At 44.5% G+C, this 20,616-nt stretch overlaps 1 protein-coding gene across 6 annotated transcripts in view; it reads left to right on the forward strand.

Annotated features, from left to right (window-relative positions):
- Window positions 1–20,616, forward strand: part of CCDC91 (coiled-coil domain containing 91) — an 843,537-nt gene that overhangs the window by 562,296 nt on the left and 260,625 nt on the right. For 5 of the 6 annotated variants that reach the window (XM_029599989.1, XM_029599990.1, XM_029599992.1 and 2 more), the window contains exon 11: window positions 12,833–13,009. In XM_029599989.1, coding sequence (XP_029455849.1) covers window positions 12,833–13,009 — 177 coding nt within the window. Of the gene's footprint in view, window positions 1–12,832; window positions 13,010–13,272; window positions 13,463–20,616 lie in introns of those variants that run through there. The other variant, XM_029599993.1, reaches the window with a different exon arrangement.

A 20,616-nucleotide genomic window follows, 5' to 3' on the forward strand; every position in this document is an offset into this window, starting at 1 on the left:
ATGAAGGGTTTGTGTTAGTCCTGTTTTTAGTGTTATGTGTGTTGAGCAAACAAAGGGAAAGACAGGATTGTGAAGTTTTGTAACTTTATATATACTTTTTTATATTACAATCAAATGATAAACTATGAATTATTAATAAAGATCGATTGAGATTTTGTGAGCTATTTTTGGATACTTTTCTAGTATTGTGTTCCTACCATTGTAATCTCCAACAAATGGATTCTTTGGATAATTTCAAAGGGCTATAAATTATGCTTGTTGGAAAACCCAACAAGCCTTCCCAAAAGTGTGTTGACACTTTGCCAAAACCAGAGCCTACTAAATTTGGAAGTTTCCTCCCTTTTGCAAGTTAAAGAGGTCAAACCAGTACCACTGCCAGAAGGAGGGTAGGGTTACTTTGTAGGTCCCAAGGAAACTGAGGGATACTGACTTAAGAGCTTTCAACACATATCATGGGAGAAAAGTTCAATATTGTTTGCCTAGGCACTCTAATGACCCATCTAAACAGTGGAAACTTGAATAAGGTAGTACTCACATATAAATATATCCAAGACCCAGGAAGTATCTGCAATTCCTCATATGGAAATACCACCTCCAGTAGTGTATATTGCATTTTGGCTTAGTATCAGCTGCATGGGTTTTTATAAAATGTCTATATAAATGTCTATATATGTTTATATATGTCTATATATATGTCTATAAATGTCTATATAAATGTCTATAAATGTCTATATAAATGTCTATATATGTCTATATAAAACGTCATTGTAGCATTCTTCACAAACTGGGGGTTCAAGTATTTCCCTACTTGGACAATTATCTGATTAATGGCACTTTTAAGGAAGGAGCAGACAAATCTATGTATACTACTATCTGAATGCTGGAGTTACTAGAGTTTGTAATCAACTACACCAAATCCAATCTGAGCTGTACACCTATATTGGAATTCATAGAGGCTCTGCGAGACACAACTCAAGCTGCAGCTTTCCTATCTTCCAATAGAATCTCAGACTTAGTGTTCCCAAAAGAGGAAATGACCCACGTATCTACTCACGTATCTACTCACCCAGCCTTTCGCAACCCTCCTCATTAAACATTTATCTCTCCTCAAAAGTCAGAGATCTAGGAGCATGGCTTGACAATCAACTTAACTTAAAAAATTTTATAAACACCACCACCAAGGACTGTTTCTATAAACTACAAGTCCTCAAAAAGTTAAAACCACTCCTTCACTTCAATGACTTTCGCCTCGTCCTTCAATCCATTATTTTTTCAAAACTCGACTACTGTAACGCAACTTGGTCTCCCCGCTAACAGTATCAAGCCTCTACAGATGGTACAAAACGCCGCTGCCAGAATCCTAACAAACACCAATAAAAGAGAACATATTTCCCCCATTCTGAGCAACCTCCACTGGCTACCCATCAAACAGAGAATCCTTTTTAAAACCCTCACCATTATTCATAAATCAATACACAACATCGCACCTATATCACTCCAAACTCAACTTCGTCCACACCTATCCTCCAGACCCATCAGAAGCGCTTACAGAGGCACATTATTCGCCCCTCCAGCAACATCATTACTAAGAAAAAGAGCACTCTCAACTGCAGGACCACACCATTGGAACGCTCTCCCCCCTGACCTACGCCTCGAACCCAGTCTACCAGAGTTAAAAAAAAAGTTAAAAACCTGGCTCTTCAGGCAAGCGTTCCAATCTCCAGAATGTAACTAAGCGCCACATCCTGATTGAACTTGGGAATATTCTGTGTTACAGTTAATAATATGCAATTTTATGCAAAATTAAATTTCAATTTACCTTACATTTAATTTAAGTTCAACATGCCATTGGCCTAATTTTAATTAAATTACGAAATATTTAAGGATTTATTGTTATTGTTCAATGTTCTTGTATTATGAATGTATTATATGTTATTGTTCAATGTTCTTTGTAAAAAAACCCTGATCTGACTTCCCAGACCAGGGCTATCTTTTCGTTCCATGTAAACCGGACTGATTTGTATTGTATACAGGAATTCCGGTATATAAAAATTAAAAATAAATAAATAAATAATAAATAAATGAGGCAGAGTCAGCAGACAGCCTGAAACATGTTGAGTCATATGGCCTTAACAGTCCACATACTTCCCTTGACACATCTCAATGTGAGATACTCTGAATGGACATTAGGGTAATTTTCAAAGCCATTTCCACAGTTATAGCAGTTTTACCCATAGAAAGGACTTTAATGTGCTTTGTAAAAATTGCTTGCCCTTTATGCAGTAAAACTATGCATGTTCTTTTACCTGCAGTAGTGGGAGGCATTCTTGGAGCAATATGCATATTTTTAAAAATGTAATGAATATATATAATTTTCAAATAGAAAAATAATCTGCACAAAATAGCAAGAGTTAATTTATGTGGCCAACATTTCATAGACAGTTTTGAAGATATGTGGCCAGTCTGAAAATTATCCCTTAAAAGCCTTTTGGAATCAAGCAATTCAAGGTCACTAGAAGCATGAAAGAGCTCAAAGTCGTTTTGGTTAGGGATGTGAATCGTTTTTTGACTATTTAAAAAAATCGTCCGATATTTTTTAAATCGTCAAAAATCAGTACAGTGCGCGATACAATAGAAATTTTCATGATTTATCGTGAAAAATCGTTACTCCCGTTAGTGTCCACTAACGGGAGTTATTTGGGGGGAGGGCGGGAAAACTGACACACCAAAACAACCCCTAAACCCACCCCGACCCTATAAAACTAATCCCTTACCTTCCCCCACCTCCCAAACCCCCCCAAAACTTTTTACGAGTACCTGGTGGTCCAGTGGGGGCGCGGGGACCGATCTCCTGCTCTCGGGCCATCGGCGCCATTTTGACTGTCACTCAAAAGTGGCGCCGATGGCCCGATTAAAAAAAAACCCACCCGACCCTTTAAAGATGACCCCTTAGCTTCTCCCACCCTCCCGATCCCCCCAAAACATTTTTAAATTACCTGGTGCTCTAGTGGTGGTCCCGGGAGTGATCTCCCGTTCTCAGGCCGTCGGCTGCCACTCATAAAGATGGCGCCGATGGCCCTTTGCCCTTACCATGTGACAGGCTATCCGTGCCATTGGCCGGCCCCTGTCACATGGTACGAGCACTGGCTGGCCGGCGCACATAAATCTTTAAAGATGGCGCCGGCCATCCAGTGCTCCTACCATGTGACAGGAGCCGGCCAATGGCACGGATACCCTGTCACATGGTAAGGGCAAAGGGCCATCGGCGCCATCTTTATGAGTGGCAGCTGATGGCCCGAGAACGGGAGATCACTCCAGGGACCACCACTAGAGCACCAGGTAATTTAAAAATGTTTTGGGGGGATCGGGAGGGTGGGAGAAGTTAAGGGGTCATCTTTAAAGGGTCGGGTGGGTTTTTTTTTAATCGGGCCATCGGCGCCATTTTTGAGTGGCAGTCAAAATGGCGCCGATGGCCCAAGAGCCGGAGATCGGTCCCCGCGCCCTCACTGGACCACCAGGTACTCGTAAAAAGTTTTGGGGTGGTTCGGGGGGTTGGGGAAAGTAAGGGGTCAATTTTAAAGGGTCGGGCCTCACTAAAAAGAAATGAATGATGTGAATCGGAACCGATTCCAATTCACATCTCCAGCGATCAGATTTTTTTCTCCCTCCAGCCGAACCCGATCGTTAAGACAATCGGGCACACGATTCACATCTCTAGTTTTGGTGGCTCTCCCCTTCCACTTGGACCAGGGGCATGACCTTCCATATCTAGCCTCTTTCAATTAACCTAACTACAAATGGATGCAGCCTGGGCTGGAAAGTTCACCTATATGGTCTGCACACCCTGGGTCCCTGGTCCCTTCAGGAAAAAAGGCTGCATATCAGGCTCCTGTAGAATAGATTATAAGTTCCATGGAGCAGTCATTGTCTTTTACGTGTATTTGTTCAGCGCTAAATAGTAGTAATAGTAGTAGTAGTAGTAGTAGTAGTTATAGTAGTAGAATCAGGGATGATATACTACACTCTGAAGGTTTTCAGAAATCAGGTGGCTAATCAAATTGTCCTGGTCCAGATGCACAAACAGCAATGTTCTACTCAAGGAAGGAAGGAACTGGATCTCTTCTCCTGAGCTGGGAAGCTGCCAAACTGTGGAACTAGGCCATCTTATAGAGAATGGCCAGAAGAGTTACCTTTCTGAAGAGGAAGGAAGAAACTTGGATGGGCAGGCTGAGTGACTGGCTAAACCCTCATATTGTCCCTGATTTCAGATACAGTGAACAGCATCTTCTTTCAGTGAGGAATTTCCAAGATAGATCTGTTGTTTGCAACAACTGGGGCAGATTTTTAAAAAGTACGCGCAACCGGCGCAAACAAAAGTATACAGGCGTAACTTGCGTGCGTCGCCAGCTCCCTGCCCTGGCACAGGCCGCTGTGCTGGAGCACTCGGCCCCGCCCCCAGACCACCGCCACGCCTCCGGCCCCTCCCACGGACCGCCGCCATGCCCCCAGACACGCTCCAAATGCCGCGCCACCCCCGACATGCCCCCCCGACATGCCCCCAAGCAAAGCCCCGGGAGTTACGCGCGTCCCGGGGCTTTGCGTATGCCGGTGGCCTATGCAAAATCAGGGCACAAGTGCCCTGCGCACATAAATCCAGCAGAATTTACGCACGCAGGGCTTTTAAAATCTACCCCACTATGAACAAGAAAGGTGTCCTCTTTCAGCTCCAGATGTTTCGCCAGCAGAGTAGAATCAGGACTTCATTGGGGAAAAACAACTTCTATACATCTATCCTTCAATAATTGAAATAGTTTTAAAAAATAGGAATCATGAGAGTGAAATTAACAACATCCATTCATCCTGTTATGCCTGTCGGTCACAGACGGCTGCGACCGTGAAAACTCACTGCTTGCACTGCTCTCCTGCCCTCCCCGGGTCTGCTCGCTGCACGGGCCTGCCTACACCGCCACGTTCCTCGGGATTCCTCACGGCGTCATGGACGCCGCAGATTCCTACTTCAATGGCGGGCCTTCCTAGGCGCGCACGAGTCATCGGCTCCGCCTTTGAAGCCTCTTCGGCGGGAACCTCAGGGGCATCCCTGGTTGATGTCATCGGACTACTATACTAAAACTCCACCTTCGCCCCCAGTTAGCTGACTTGGAAACACCACACCCACATTCACACCCACCCACACCACACCCACACCACACCCACATTCAAAAAGAAACTCAAAACCTGGCTCTTCCTCCAAGCATACCCGCAATCATCATCATCACCTACTAACACCCTAACCCTACCACCCTCTCGTACAAACACCCCCTCCACAGGACCTACACCCACACCCTCTAAGGAAATACAAACCCCACACCTAACCTCCAGCACATAATATTTGTCACTTAAAGCAACCATACACACTTTCTCACCTCAAGTACTGAGTTTTTACGCGCTTATACAATTTTGTATATAACCTATGTATATGTCAATAATCACTCGACCCCTGTACATATTTTTTCCTTATGTACCAGTTTTCACCCTCCCCTGCCCCCTCCTCTGTCTCGATCACCCCACCCCCTCCTTTCCACAAGTTATCTAGTTATTTGCTCTGTTTTCGAGCTTATGTTATACACTGTTCCTTGTAAAGGCTTTGCCTATATATCCTTGTTGTAAGTTATCTGTAAACCGGCACGATGTGCAAACGGTTGCCGGTATATAAAATTAAATAAATAAATTAAATAAATAAATAAATTAAATAAATACGTTCCGTATGAGTCCTCAACCTGCCTTGTGTTCCTGAGACTTCGCTACGAGCCTTGCTCCTGGACCCTGTCTGGCACCCGCTCCTTGGGGTTCAGTGTGCGCTCCTACAGGGACTCGCTCCTCAGGCTGCCCTGCACCTCTTGGGTCCTACCCTGCAACAACCTTCTTCTACTCAGGTCTCCCTTGGAATACCGCGGCAACCTGTGAGTTCTTTGGCTAGCCTTCCCAACTCCTCGGGGTTGTACTTGTGTTCTAGCAAGACTGTCTGCGCTTTCCCGGTCCTCAGGCTGTGCTCTCTACTCCAGAGACTACCTAGAGCTCCCCCTCTCCACGGGGCTTGCTCTGGTGTATTCAATGACTATTGGCTGTCCTGCTCCTTGGGCCTGCTTCTCTACTGGACTGCCGTCACTTCTCCACTCTCCAGGTTCCTACCTACAGCTACATCTGAGACCGGCTCCGGGCCTCCCTGCTTTGTGAGTGGGCCTGCGCCTCCAAGTCTATGCCCACTACGCTGCAGCTCCGCCCCTCGGAGCTGTCCTCCCGGAGATTCTTCAGTGTGGATAATTCTGAGCCTACCGCCCTGCGGTCTGTCTGGTGCCTCTCTCCTCAGGGTCTCACTCCAGATACAATCTACTGTTACTCACTCTACAGGGGCGCTCGCTGGTCCCTGGGGGTCTCTCCACTACTGTGCCCAAAGCTCCCCGCTGTGCCTATACCTCGCCTCCTGATGGTGCGGACCTATGGGGCTCCTCCCCACAGGCTGTAACAACTCTTACCTCAGGCCAAGGGTCCACAAACCATAACAGATTACCAAGTCCATGGTCCCAGCAGAGGTATCGGCCCTTCAGGCCATTCCTGGCCTGGCACAATGGATCAGCAAACAACAAAAATTATTGGAGTCCCTGGCCGCTGCTCTCATTTGGATGCTACTGTGACTGCCACTACTACGTCTATCAAGCTCAATACCTTTACCTCTCCACCGGCTCCTCGGCTGACCGTGCCGCTGCTGGCACCAACATGCTACTCAGGAAATCCTCTCATGTGTCGGGGCTTCCTGAATCAATGCAAAATGCATTCTGCTTGCAACCTGCATACTTCCCAGATGTGATCACCAAGACCACATACATTCTGGCTCTTCTGGAAGGTAAGGCCTTGGCCTGGGCATCACCTCTCTAGGAGCGAGCAGACCCCATCCTTCGGGACCTGCCAGGGTTCTTAGCCCTGTTTCGGTCCGTCTTTGAAGACCCCAGCCAGCGTGTCGTGTCCGGGTCGACTCTTCTGTATCTGCAGCAGGGCTCTCGCCCTTTAACTGATTACGTCATTGAATTCCGAACCCTCACGGCAGAGTTGCATTGGGACTCCGACTGTCTGCGCTCCATCTTCCTGGAGGGGTTGAGTCCTCGCATATAGGATGAGCTGGCTACTCGCAAATTGCCCACCTCCTTGGACTCACTCATTGACCTCACTGGGCGCATTGACCGTCGGTCACAAGAATGCTCTCTCGAGTCCATCCCGGAAAACAGCTTCAGGACCGTCCCGAGCTCAACATTCCTCCCCTCCTAGACCGATCACTCTGTCTAACCCTACGGAGGAAGAACCCATGCAAATAGGTAGGAGTAGACTCTCTCCCAAGGAATATTGCTGCCGACAGCAGTCTGGCCTTTGCTTGTACTGTGGTCAGGTCAGGCATGCCATCGCCTTGTGTCCAGTCTATCCAGGAAACTGTCGGGCCTAGATTCTGCTGGAGGACTTCTCCTAGGCCTGACTTTGCCGTCTCCTCCACTGATCGTCCATTCGGATGAACAACCAGGAATTCCACACCTTAGCACTGGTGGACTCTGGGGCTGGAGGAAACTTCATCTTGAAGCAACTCACCGAGCATCTGCGGATCCCCACCATTCACTCTCCGGTTCCCTTGTTGATCTCATCTATCCACAGGGAACCTCTGCCTGGTGAGGTCACGCACACTACCGATCCCATCCAGTATGCACCGGAATTTTGCACGTGGAGACCATCTCATTCCACATCCTAGACAAGGCCATCCACCCGGTTGTCTTGGGATTACCCTGGCTTCAGCTGCACACTCCACAGTTCGAATGGGCTACCCTGCAGCTCCCCCAGTGGGGCTCGGCCTGTCACCAGAATTGTCTGGAATCCTTCTCACCCTTGGCTTGCATGACGACCGTACCATCTCTGCCCGGACTCCCACCGCAATTTGCATCCTTCTCCGATGTCTTCTCTAAACAGGCCGCAGACACCTTGCCACCTCATCGCTCATACGATTGTGTGATTAATTTACTGCCCAATACAGAGCCTCCACAGGATAGGACCTACCCTCTCTCACAGACTGAGATGCAAGCCATGTCAGAATACATCCGTTGAAACCTGGCCAAAGGGTTCATCCGGCCCTCCAAGTCTCCGGCAGGGGCAGGGTTTTCCTTCGTGGGTAAAAAAGATGGCTCCCTACATCCTTGCATCGACTACTGCAGCTTAAATGAGATTACAGTCAAGGATCGCTGCCCTTTGCCACTCATTTCGGAACTCTTTGACAGGCTTCAAGGGGCCAAGATTTTCTCAAAGTTGGATCTCGCGGTGCTTATAATCTGGGCCAGATCCGAGAGGGCGATGAGTGGAAAACCGCCTTTAACACACGTGACGGCCACTTTGAATACCTTGTGATGCCATTCAGATTGTGCAACACACCCGCTGTATTTCTAAATTTGATGAATGAAGTTTTCAGAGATATGCTGTACCAATGTGTTGTCCTTTATCTTGATGACATTTTAGTCTTCTCTCAAGACCTCCAAAGTCATCGCCGAGATGTCTAACCAGTTCTCTAATGCCTGTGAGACAATCAACTTTTCGCTAAGCTCGAGAAGTGCTCGTTCGATCAAGAGACTATGCCTTTCCTGGGTTGCGTGATATCCAGTCAGGGGTATAGGAGAGACCCCCAGAAGCTGAAGTGCATCCGTGATTGGCCTCAACCTACGAGTCTCAAGGCCCTCCAAAGATTCCTTGGCTTTGCCAATTACTACCACTCCTTCATACACCATTATTCCACCTTGACAGCCCCAATTACAGCCATGATCCGCAAGGGTGCCAACTCTTCCCAGTGGTCACCGGAAGCTATGACTGCCTTTCAGGATCTCAAGTTGGCCTTCCTTAAAGAACCACGTCTCCGACACCCGGATCCCACACGCTCATTCGTGGTGGAAGTCGACGCCTCTGATGTCTGAGTTGGGGCTGTGCTGAATCAGTTCTCCCCTACCAAACGCTCCATCCTTGCTCTTTCTTTTCTCGACGTTTTAAACCTGCTGAACGAAACTAAGGCATCGGGGCTAAAGAACTGTTGGCCATCAAATTGGCTTTTGAAGAATGGAGACCTTGGCTTGAAGGGGCACAACATGAGATTACAGTGTATACGGACCATAAGAAACTCCAGTATCTCCACCAGAGCCCAGCATTTAAACAGGCCGCCAGGTCCGTTGGTCTCCTCTTCTTACGAGATTGAACTTCATACTTCGTTACTGCCCTAAGATAAGAAATGGTCGTGCTAACGCCCTTTCTCGATCATTCGTCACTAAGGATATGCCTGATATCCCGCGACATATTATTGACCCTGCCAAGGTTCTTCTGTCAGCCACTTTTTCCAGTGGCCTCCGGGTAAGACAGTGGTGCCTCGGCTGCTGCGGCCGAATGTTCTACAATGGGCCCACGATTCATGGACCTCCCGGAAACCCAGGGTCCAGTCCAGAACTCTCTTCACTCTGCAACACTACTACTGGTGGCCTACCATGCGCAAGATACAAAGCGTATGTAGAGTCCTGTCCCATTTGTGTTCAGCATAAGCCTCCAGCAGGAAACCATGGTGACATCTACAGCCACTCCCCATTCTCAGCGAACACCTGGACCCATATTGCCACAGATTTTATTGTGGATTTGCCAGCCTCCAATGGAAATAACACTATATGGGTCACTGTTGACCCGCTTCACCTAAGATGCCGCACTTGTGGCTTACTCGGGTCTTCCTACGGCGCCTCAGTTGGCCCAAACTGTTCTTCAAATATGTGTTCCGGCTCCACGGTCTTCCCCGACATATTCTCTTCGATCGTGAGTTTCAATTTACTGGCACAGCTTTTGGAAATCTCTGGGCAAGAAGTTTAATATTTCCATGGATTTACTTTGGCTTAACCACCCTCAAGCCAATGGCCAAACCGAGGGGACCAACAGAACCCTTAAACAGTTCCTGCGAGCTACGTGAGTCTGCGGCAAGATGACTGGGCCAACCTCCTGCCTTGGGTGGAATTCACGCTGAACTCACACGTGTCCATCTCCACGGGTTCATCGGCCTTCCAACTGGTCTACGGACGCCAATCTTTGCCACCGCTTCCTCTCCCACTCTCCATCGCCTCCCCGACAGTGCAGGCGACTGCTCAAGAACTACATCAACAGTGGCAAGATACCCAACAACTGCTCGAAAAGGCCGCTCAGAGATCAAAAGAAGGCTTTCAACACCCATCACCGTGCTGCAACCCATTTTCAATTCAACCTGGAGATAAGGTTTTGCTCAGCATTAAATTTATTCATGTTAAGCTGCCCTCAGCCCGTTTTACTCCAAAATACATTGGACCCTTTCCAGTGTTATATCGCCTGGGTCCTGTAACCTATCGGCTACAACTGCCAGCATCACTCAAGATACACAATCCCTTCCACGTTTCTCTACTCAAGTCTCTAATTCTTTCTGGATTCTCCAAGGGGGCCACCAGACCCTGTTTCCGCTGTCTTCTGAAGCTGATGTCACATACCAAGTTTGGGAGGTCTTGAACATCTGGAAGCATGGAAGAAAGTGGGAATACCTCCTTCGTGGGGAGGGTTTTTGTCCTGAGGAGAACAGTTGAGAACCTATGGCTAATATCTTAGACAAGGATCCTCTTCGGCAGTTCTATGCCAACCATCCCCCACAAACCCAAACCCCCAGGGAGGGACCTTAAGAGAGGGGGGAGGGGTACTGTTATGCCTGTTTGTCGCAGAAGATGCTGCAACCGTGAGTACTCACTGCTTGCACCGCTCTTCCTGCCCTCCCCGGGTCTGCTCACTGCATGTGGCCTGCCCCACACCACCGCGTTCCTCGGGACTACTCATGGCGGCAGGGACGATGCAAACTTCCTACTTCGATGGCGGGCCTTCCTAATCGCGCGTGCGCATCATCTGCTCCGCCTTTGAAGCCTCTTCGGCGGGAACCTCAGGAGCATCCCTGGTTGATGATGTCATCGGACTCCTATACTTAAGCTCTACCTTCGCCCCCAGCTCGCCAACTTAGCAACAAGTTCTGTACGAGTCCTCAAACCCTGCCTTGTGTTCCTGAGACTTCACTACGAGAGCCTTGCTCCTGGACTCTGTCTGGCACCCACTCCTCGGGGGTCAGTGTCCGCTCCTACGGGGACTCGCTCCCCTGGTCTACTCCGCTCCTTGGGCTGGCCCTGCGCCTCTTGGGTCCCTACTGTGCAACAAGCTTCTGCTACTCTGGTCTCCTTGAACACCGTGGCAACCTGTGAGTTCTTTGGCTAGCCTTCCCTGCAGCTCTGGGTTGTGCTATGTGTTCTAGCAAGACTGTCTGCGCTTTTCCCCGCTCCTCGGGCTGCGTTCTCTACTCCAGAGACTACCTAGAGCTCCCCCACTCCACGGGACTTGCTCCGGTGTATTCTACGACTATTGGCTATCCCGCTCCTAGGGCCTGCTTCTCTACTGGATTGCCATCACTTCTCCGCCCTCCTACAGCTACAGCTGAGACCAGCTCCGGGCCTCCCTGCTTTGTGGGTGGGCCTGTGCCTCCAAGTCTACGCCCACTACGCTGCAGCTCTGCCCCTCGGGGCTGTCCTCTCGGAGAACCTTTAGCATGGATAATCCTGAGCCTACCGCCCCACGGTCTGTCTGGCGCCTCTCTCCTTAGGTTCTCACTCCAGATACAACCTACTGTTACTCACTCTAACAGGGGTCTCTCCCTGGTCCCTGGGGGTCTCTCCACTACTTTGCCCAGAGCTCCCTGCTGTGCCTATACCTCGCCTCCTGATGGTGTAGACCTGTGGGGCTCCTCCCCATAGGCTATAACAACTCACACCTACCCTCAAACCATAACATATCTGGACAGAAAAAAATTAACTGAGGAACATTGCATGTTGTGGGTGTGTGGAAACTCCAATGCACATGCAGAGCTCTTGTGCTAGCAACTCTGAATCTATCCATCAGCAACAAGGAACAATGATGTCACCCATTTGTATGATTGGTGATTCCCCTATCTTTAGAGAAAACCTATTTTGGATAAGCAATTTTTCTTTCTTGGTAATGTATGTATTTATGGGCTTATCAGTTTCTTCCTACTCTTTTTGTGCTTCTGTCTCAATCAGGAATTACTTGGTTATGTTTATCATTATTGTTTCTACAACATGTTTGTTGATATCTAATACCTCTTTGTTAAAATGTATTCCTTTGTAAACCGTTATGATGGCTTTCCCGAATAACGGTATATAAAACTCTTCAAATAAATAAATAAATAAATAAATAAAACAAATCTTCTGTGGGCTGCATTGCCTTGGATCTTTATTTGCAGATATTTAGGATGTTTTCCTTCTTTTTATAATCCTCATATCCCATTTAGCCCAGTGATTGTAACAATAGCCTTTAGCAAATGGCCACTGATTGTTATTCCTTCTGGAATCTGATATGCATGTGCCCTGAAACTGACTAATAGATATAGCCATAGTGTAATGGCTGAGATAATCTTCCCTCCAGTGACTGTGAATGGTGTCTCCATAGCATCCCCAGTGAACTGATATAGTTAGTAATTGTGGGATTTTTGAAACCAGAAGTTGTGACATTATGAGCATCGTGTCTGTTTGTAAAAATGTCCATCTGAAAGCCTACCCTCAAGAATTTCGAGTTACATATGTACTTTAATTGTGTATGTAGTTAAGTAATCTCAGCATGAAGTTCTTATAAGAATCATTATAGCAGCATTCTTATTTGCATCCTTGTTAGTGGTGGGAGTGATTAAACTAGGAAAACCATTACTTTACAGATAGAACAAGATGTAATGGAAAAAAACATTTTGAAAGCAGTGGAAGAGGAAAGGCAACGCATGGAAACAATTCATTCAGAAGAAAAAGAATTATGGAAACGTGAACATACTGAAGATCAAGAAAAAATTAGTGTGGCGATTCAGGAGGCTATTAAAGAAGAAAGAAAAAAAAGTCAGGTTAGTGCATTTTTCTTTTCTGAATTTATTTTTTTTAATTATTCAAGTCACTCATAGTTTTCAGTAAATTTTAAAACCCACAAATGAATTAACGCCATACTTAGTCTGTTTTCTGTGGCAATAATATTTGGACTGTGACTATTTTTTAAGACTCAAAAATGAGACAAGGAAGAAATGAAATACAGTGCCCCTGGCCTGTATTAGCACTATGCTAATTCTATTCCTGAAAAGTATGTTGTACTAATAAAAGTACATTGTTACAGATGGGGACGCAAGTGAGAAATCAAACCTGAGACTTCTTCATGCATGGTGCCAGCATTCAGCCAGTCCCAAGTAGAGTTTCCCATATCCCTATTCATTAATGATGATAACTCACTTCCATATATTACAAAAGAGTTTCTAGTGTTTCAGAACAGTCATTGCTGTCACTACCAGAAGGGAATAGACTTATATACATTACAGTATTAGTTTTGCGGGCTATTGTTTTCTTAGCTGGCAAAAGATATTGTTTTTTCAAGTTTTCAATAATGTATGTATAAAATACTACATTCCTCTTGCTATATCTGAAATACAAATATGTCTCCTATAGTTATATATAAAGTGATAGTATTCCGTGCAAGGTAGCCTGGAAACCTGAGGATCTTTGAAACTAAAATGGCCATACTACTACCCACCTTTTCTTGCTTTTTAAGTATATGTTTTGTAATAGAAGAAGATTATCAGTATGTCTGAGAGAGCCTAAAACAGAGAATACTTTTATGTTTATAATTTGTATGACAATCTGCATAAAGCAATTTGGTAGTAATACGGGACTCTTTCTGACACCTCTCCTTCCTACACCCTCACCTAAGCACATGGTTCAATAACCTCAACTATCTCACTGGAAGTTAAGGCTGCAGTTTTATTAACAGAAAAAAAATTATCAACTTGAACCCAAGTTGGTTGCATATGCACAAGTTGAATTGCCCATTGAAAGTCAAGCAGGAGAATCTTGAATTTCTTGCTGGTCGAACCTGCCATGCTCCAAGCTAGGCCAAACTCACCAATCCTCCTTGGCACGCAACCATCTTTCTAAGCTGGAGTTGCCCCTAGTGGTGTGACTGGACCCCACCATGCTGCGTGGCTTGCATGATCCTCGTTATATTGATGTGGCTTCTGGGAGGGGGTAATGTCTCGCCTGTTGTTGTGGCAGTCCACATCCTCCTGGGTATAAGGATATAAAGCCTTATCCGTGTTCAGAAAACTGCCCGTTAGTTCAGATATTCCACCTGCTCCTGCTGCAATGAATAAATTAACATGACAAATAATTGCTAACTTATGATATTATAATACACATTACATAAACAAAATCACAAGATGAGTGGATGCATATTCAACCATTAGGGTTCACAGTACTGAAATGGCTGTGGACTGCTCCAGTATTTATTGTCCTTTGCTTGATTCCCACCCTTGTTCCTGAGTTCATGCCAGTCTCTCCCTGGCCAAGGGATGCTAGGAGGGATTGGAGGGGTTAAGGAGAAAGAAGTATTCCAAGAGCCTGTCGACATATAAAGGTGTGGCTCTGATGCACTTATGATCATGGCCTTCTTACTTCTGTAGCTATACTTTTCAAAATCTAGGGATTTTCTTTCAATATTCATCATATAAAATTGGAGATAGAAAAAGTTGTAAATTTAGGGTTGCTTAATTTGTTATAGGACTTGCTATTATTGTTGTAGATAGGATCTATAGAAGCACATGTGAGATAAGATTTAAAGCATAACAGGAAAGAGACTTACAGAAGATTGTAAAATCCTGCCTCAGAAAAGTAAAAAATCAAAAACAGAGAAAACAAAACGGACAGCATGTAGTAGCCGTGTTCAATCTGTATTATTTTTTACAGAGATGAAGAAATAAACTCATGAGTCCCAGGAGCTTTCCTGGCTCACAGTTCACAGGTCTAACCATTACACTACATGCAAATATTCCCAGTTTAAAGAAAGATTAGGGATGCATTTAATACAGCCATGCTAATCTGCATTGTGGAACCTTTGCCTTTGATTTGGAAATGCAAAATTAGTGCAGATACAATTGACCACCAGATTTGAATATATTGTGTGCAGAAATGCGGTATTGCTGGTATGGTTTTCTAGTGGTTCTGCTCTTATCTCTCGGGGTGTCAGCAACAGGCACATTCAGCATCTGATGTATCTCCCTGGTGTCCCTTAGAATCCAGTTTTTCACAGGGTTCAACCCTCTCTGCCTTATTATTTAATATCTATATGGCTCCAGTCTGCAGATTGTTGACTGGGCTCTGTTTGGGATACCGGTTATATACTGATGACATACAATTTTACATTCAAATGGGAGCATCATGGGAGGAAATTTCTACAGTAGTTTCTTGCTGTGTTTTGGCAGTTTGTTAATGGTTGACTCATAATAAATTGGCTTTAAACATTGCTAAGATAGACATTTTAGTCTTGCAGTATAACATAAGGACTCAACCCTATCACTCAATTTACATTGAAAATGTTACTGTACCACTTTCTTCAGTGATTAAAAGTCTAAGGCTTCCAATACAATCACATGTCAAATATATGGTTTTGCTATTGGTTCAAAATCTCCTGGCCTTAGATTCTTTTCCCTGGGTAAATGGCCTCTTACAGGTAATCCATACCATGGATTTTTTTAAGTCCCAAGGGCACACACACTTATTTCTACTCTTTGGGGTAGACTCTGGCTAGCACTCCTCCATGCACGACTCTCTGTCCCAAGGGTGGATTCTTTTGTGAGGGGAAGCTCTCATTTATTGCCCAGATAATGGTTTGTTTCTTTATGTGTGGTATTAGCTGCTGCACCCCAGGGTGTGAGATACTTGGACAAACCAGGCAGGATACAATGCTCTGGGTGTTAAATGAAATGTTTACTGATTCTGTAATAATTAAATTAGTCCATTTTCAATAAAGATGAAATTACAGCTGACTGAAGTACAAAAGTGTTTTTCTCTTCTGGAAAGGTGTCCTTTATCTCAGGTATCTGGGTAAAGCCTCCCATGGTGATTTTAATGTGAATAAGGCTTTCCCAGTGGGTCAAATGGGAATCCTATTGGAGCAGTCCGCTCTAACAGGGAAAAGTTTTACCTGAGTCCAGTTTATTCATGATTATCCAGCCTGTCCAGGTCCCATGGATTGGAGATCCAAGTGAGAACTCCCAAAATCTTGGTCTGGCTCCTCAATGTTAATACTGGTGACTTCTGTGGCAGGAAAAGTCTTTAGAATGTGGAAACCAGGCTATGCCAGCCCTGGAACCCTGTGGAGAGGGTGAGTCCAAAAACCTCCCACAAAAAATCTGAATACTTGCAGACTGAAAAACCCTTGGTGGCTGCTACTTTACTGTTACCGGTACTTGCCCCATCTAGAGTGTAGATTAAGGCTCATAAGAACATAAGAAATTGCCATGCTGGGTCAGACCAAGGGCCCATCAAGCCCAGCATCCTGTTTCCAACAGAGGCCAAACCAGGCCACAAGAACCTGGCAATTACCCAAATGATAAAAAGATCCCGTGCTACTGATGCAATTAATAGCAGTGGCTATTCCCTACGTAAACTTGATTAATAGCCATTAATGGACTTCTCCTCCAAGAACTTATCCAAACCTTTTTTGAACCCAGCTGCACTAACTGCACTAACCACATCCTCTGGCAACACATTCCAGAGCTTTATTGTGCATTGAGTTAAAAAAGAATTTTCTCCGCTTAGTCTTAAATATGTTACTTGCTAACTTTATGGAATGCCCCTAGTCCTTGTATTATTCGAAAGTGTAAATAACCGATTCACATTTACTCGTTCAAGACCTCTCATGATCTTAAAGACCTCTATCATATCCCCCTCAGCCGTCTCTTCTCCAAGCTGAACAACCATAACTTCTTCAGCCTTTCCTCATAGGGGAGCTGTTCCATCCGCTTTATCATTTTGGTTGCCCTTCTCTGTACCTTCTCCATCGCAACTATATCTTTTTTGAGATGCGGCGACCAGAATTGTACACAGTATTCAAGGTGCGATCTCACCATGGAGCAATATAGAGGCATTATGACATTTTCCTTTTTATTAACCATTCCCTTCCTAATAATTTCTAACATTCTGTTTGCTTTTTTGACTGCACAGCACACTGAGCCAATGATTTTAAAGTATTATCCACTATGATGCCTAGATCTTTCTCCTGGGTGGTAGCTCCTAATAAGGAACCTAACATCGTGTAACTACAGCAAGGGTTATTTTTCCCTATATGCAACACCTTGCACTTGTCCACATTAAATTTCATCTGCCATTTGGAAGCCCAATCTTCCAGTCTTGCAAGTTCCTCCTGTAATGTATCACAATCTGCTTGTGATTTAACTACTCTGAATAATTTGTATCATCCGCAAATTTGATAACCTCACTCGTCGTATTCCTTTCCAGATCATTTATTTATATATATTGAAAAGCACTGGTCCAAGTACAGATCCCTGAGGCACTCCACTGTTTACCCTTTTCCACTGAGAAAATTGACCATTGAGAGGTCTTTAGCCCTTGTCCTTTATGTCTGGGGGAGCCTTCTCCAAAGGGTGCAAAGTTTAAACAGGAGTCCTTTCTGAAAAACGTCAGAATACATTTTAGCCATCAAAAATCTCACTCAGAAGATCTGTCACTGGTACTTGCCACATCTAGGATGTAGAAGGGCTCACAAGTCTTCAGGTTTCTGGAATGAGCACCCTTTTGCCCCAAAGGGAGTCAAGCAAAAATCTATCTCATTGCAACTAAACTAGAAAACCCTCTGGCAGAGTGTGCACAGAGAGGAACTTTTTAAAAAATATAAAGTTCCTAATTAGACAGGGAGGGCCTCATCAGAGAGTGGAAAAAGCTAAATCCTCAATGCTCTGAATCTAAATCAAAATGACTCCAAAGAACCTTAAAATGGCTTGGCTAAATACGGATGAGGTATCCAACCACAGTCTTCCAGGTGGGAGGAGCTAAGAAAGGAATGGAAGGCTTAGGATATTAAACTTCTATACAGGGACCTAGTGGCTTCTAGTGGCTAACCCATGGGGATGCTACCTATAGTAATATAACCCTTCTAGGACCCTTCGATCTGCGGAGAGAGGACTATTGAATGTACCCATGGTTTGTCAATCTCATCTAGTTGAGCTAGGGAGGGGAACCTTTTCAATTGCCGCCTCTGGCCCCTGGAATTCTGGCCCTGTAATCTTGTGTCTTATAAATTGCACTACGACATTTAAGGGAATGCTAAAAACCTACGTTTTTGAGTGTACTTTTAACTGAGCTTTTCAATAGTGACCTGCAGTAGTGAGCTGAGTTTACGTGTAATAGTATTATTTGTTTTAAATGAAATCTTTTTATTTGATTTTATGTTTGCTTTTATCTTTTTAGAAGCAATGGGGTAGATTTTCAAAGGGTTACGCGCATAAGATATGCGCGTAACCCCCGAAAACCTACCCCTGTGCCCACCGAGCCTATTTTGCATAGGCTCGGTGGCGCACGCCAGCCCCAGGACATGCATTATGTCCTGGGGCTTTCGAAAATGGGTGGATTGGAGGTGGGGCCGGGGTGGGGTATGGCCTGGGGCGGGGCCAGGGCATGGAGGCGGGGCTGGGGCGTTCCCATCTCCTCTGGCACATCCGGATGTGCCAGAGGTTCGCGGCCTTGGAGGGAGCAGGGAAAGCCATTGGGGCTCCCCTTGGGCTCGGTGCGCGCAAGGTGCACAAGTGTGTGCCCCCTTGCGCGCGCCGAGCCCAGATTTTATAACATGCGCGCAGTAGCGCGCGCATGTTATAAAATCGTGTATACATTTGTGCACGCCGAGTAGCGCACACAAATGTACCCCACGCGCGTAAAATTTAAAACCGGCCCCTATGTGTAAAATGGCGTTATATAAGATAATTCTCCCAGCAGTTTTTTAGAAGTGATTTTTACTCCTTTTAGTCTTCAGTTATAGATTATCCAGATCACATGTACTTTGATTCTCAACACTTATAAAAAAGGGGACATTTTAGACTTTTTTTTAACCATCTGTCTTATTTATCTATTTATTTATTTATTTATTGGTTTTTATATACCGCCGCTCATCAGAGATATCACGTCGGTGTACATAGAACAAAATCCGCAATTGTGTTTTACATAAAACAGTAAGAAATCACTGAGAAAACTTTACATTAAAAACTGTTAAATTGTAACAACAACAAAACAATTTATAAAATATAAGTAGATATATAATGATAATATTATATAAAGTAGTTATAACATTACAATTTATAACAGAGTCAAGGGAGAATAAGGGGGGGCAAGGGAAGGAGAGGATAAAAATTTGGGTAGGGGAGTGAAAAGCAATTACTACTATCTCTACTACTATTTATTTCTAAAATACTACTAGCAATATGCAGCACTGTACAGATACTGTTTAGCAGAAATCTTTCTTATGTCCTATCTCTATCATACATCTTATTCTACTCTTTACTGATATGCAATGCATATACAATTACTTTTCAAGCAGGATATCCATCTCTTCTTAGCACGACTAGTCGAGACTGACAAACCATGGGTACATTCAATAGTTCCTCTCTCCGCAGATCGAAGGGTTCTAGAAGGGTTATATTACTGTAGGTAGCATCATATATAAGTGCCACTATTCAGAGCACTCTATATCTGTCTCTAGGCACTTCCAGTATACCCTTTTTAATTTGCTTTGTTAAACCTCTGCCTCTAGCTACTTCAGCCCCCATGTTCCCTCGACCTTGTTTTATTGTAATTTTACTTCTGCTTCATTGTTAATGTTATAACCCCCCTGTTCCTTGTGAATCGATATGATATGATCTGATTCATGAATGTCGGTATAGAAAAGAGTTGAAATAATAATTTAACAGATTTTTATTGAAATTTTGTTTCAGAATATGAAAAAGTTGATAATGCTAAACCATAGACCTGTAAAGCCCTTCCACAGCCACAACTGGAAATATGATTCATAAGTACACTGACTACCACATTATATCTGTTTGTTACTGCATAGAAACTGAAAGGAAGAAAAGGAAAGCGCCCAACTTCCTGGCACTGTCTAGTGTAAAGATGGTCCTTAGGTCAGTTTATTTGCTGTGCATGAAACCCACTTGGAGAGGAGCAGTCACTTGCATGATGGCTTTAATCATGTCTGACATTGGAAACTGTATTGTGGTTTACAACCACAGGTATTATAATTTGGGGGTTGTTTTGATGAGAACCACATACATTGCAATCAGTGGTTACATTTTCTAGATGAAATTTAGTGTTCCTACCTGACCTATGATAAAACAAAGAAGATTTTCCTGTAAATGTGCGATGGTATTCACGATGTTTGTACACTAGCATATAATTAGCTATAATTATTTTATCATTTTGAGCTTGGAAAACTATATATTCCTTATCCGCCTATGAAGTATAATTTATTTTATTTTTTTGTGAGTATTTATTTGTTTATGAAAGCTATTGAAAAGTACTTTTAGTATGACTGTATTAATTCATAAGTAAATAATTACCTTTGGGTCTAACCATATGGGGGATAAATTGGAATAATCTGTTTATGCAAGTTATGTGGGCACTTTAA

Source organism: Rhinatrema bivittatum, chromosome 4, assembly GCF_901001135.1.
Source record: "Rhinatrema bivittatum chromosome 4, aRhiBiv1.1, whole genome shotgun sequence".
Lineage (NCBI taxonomy): Eukaryota > Metazoa > Chordata > Amphibia > Gymnophiona > Rhinatrematidae > Rhinatrema > Rhinatrema bivittatum.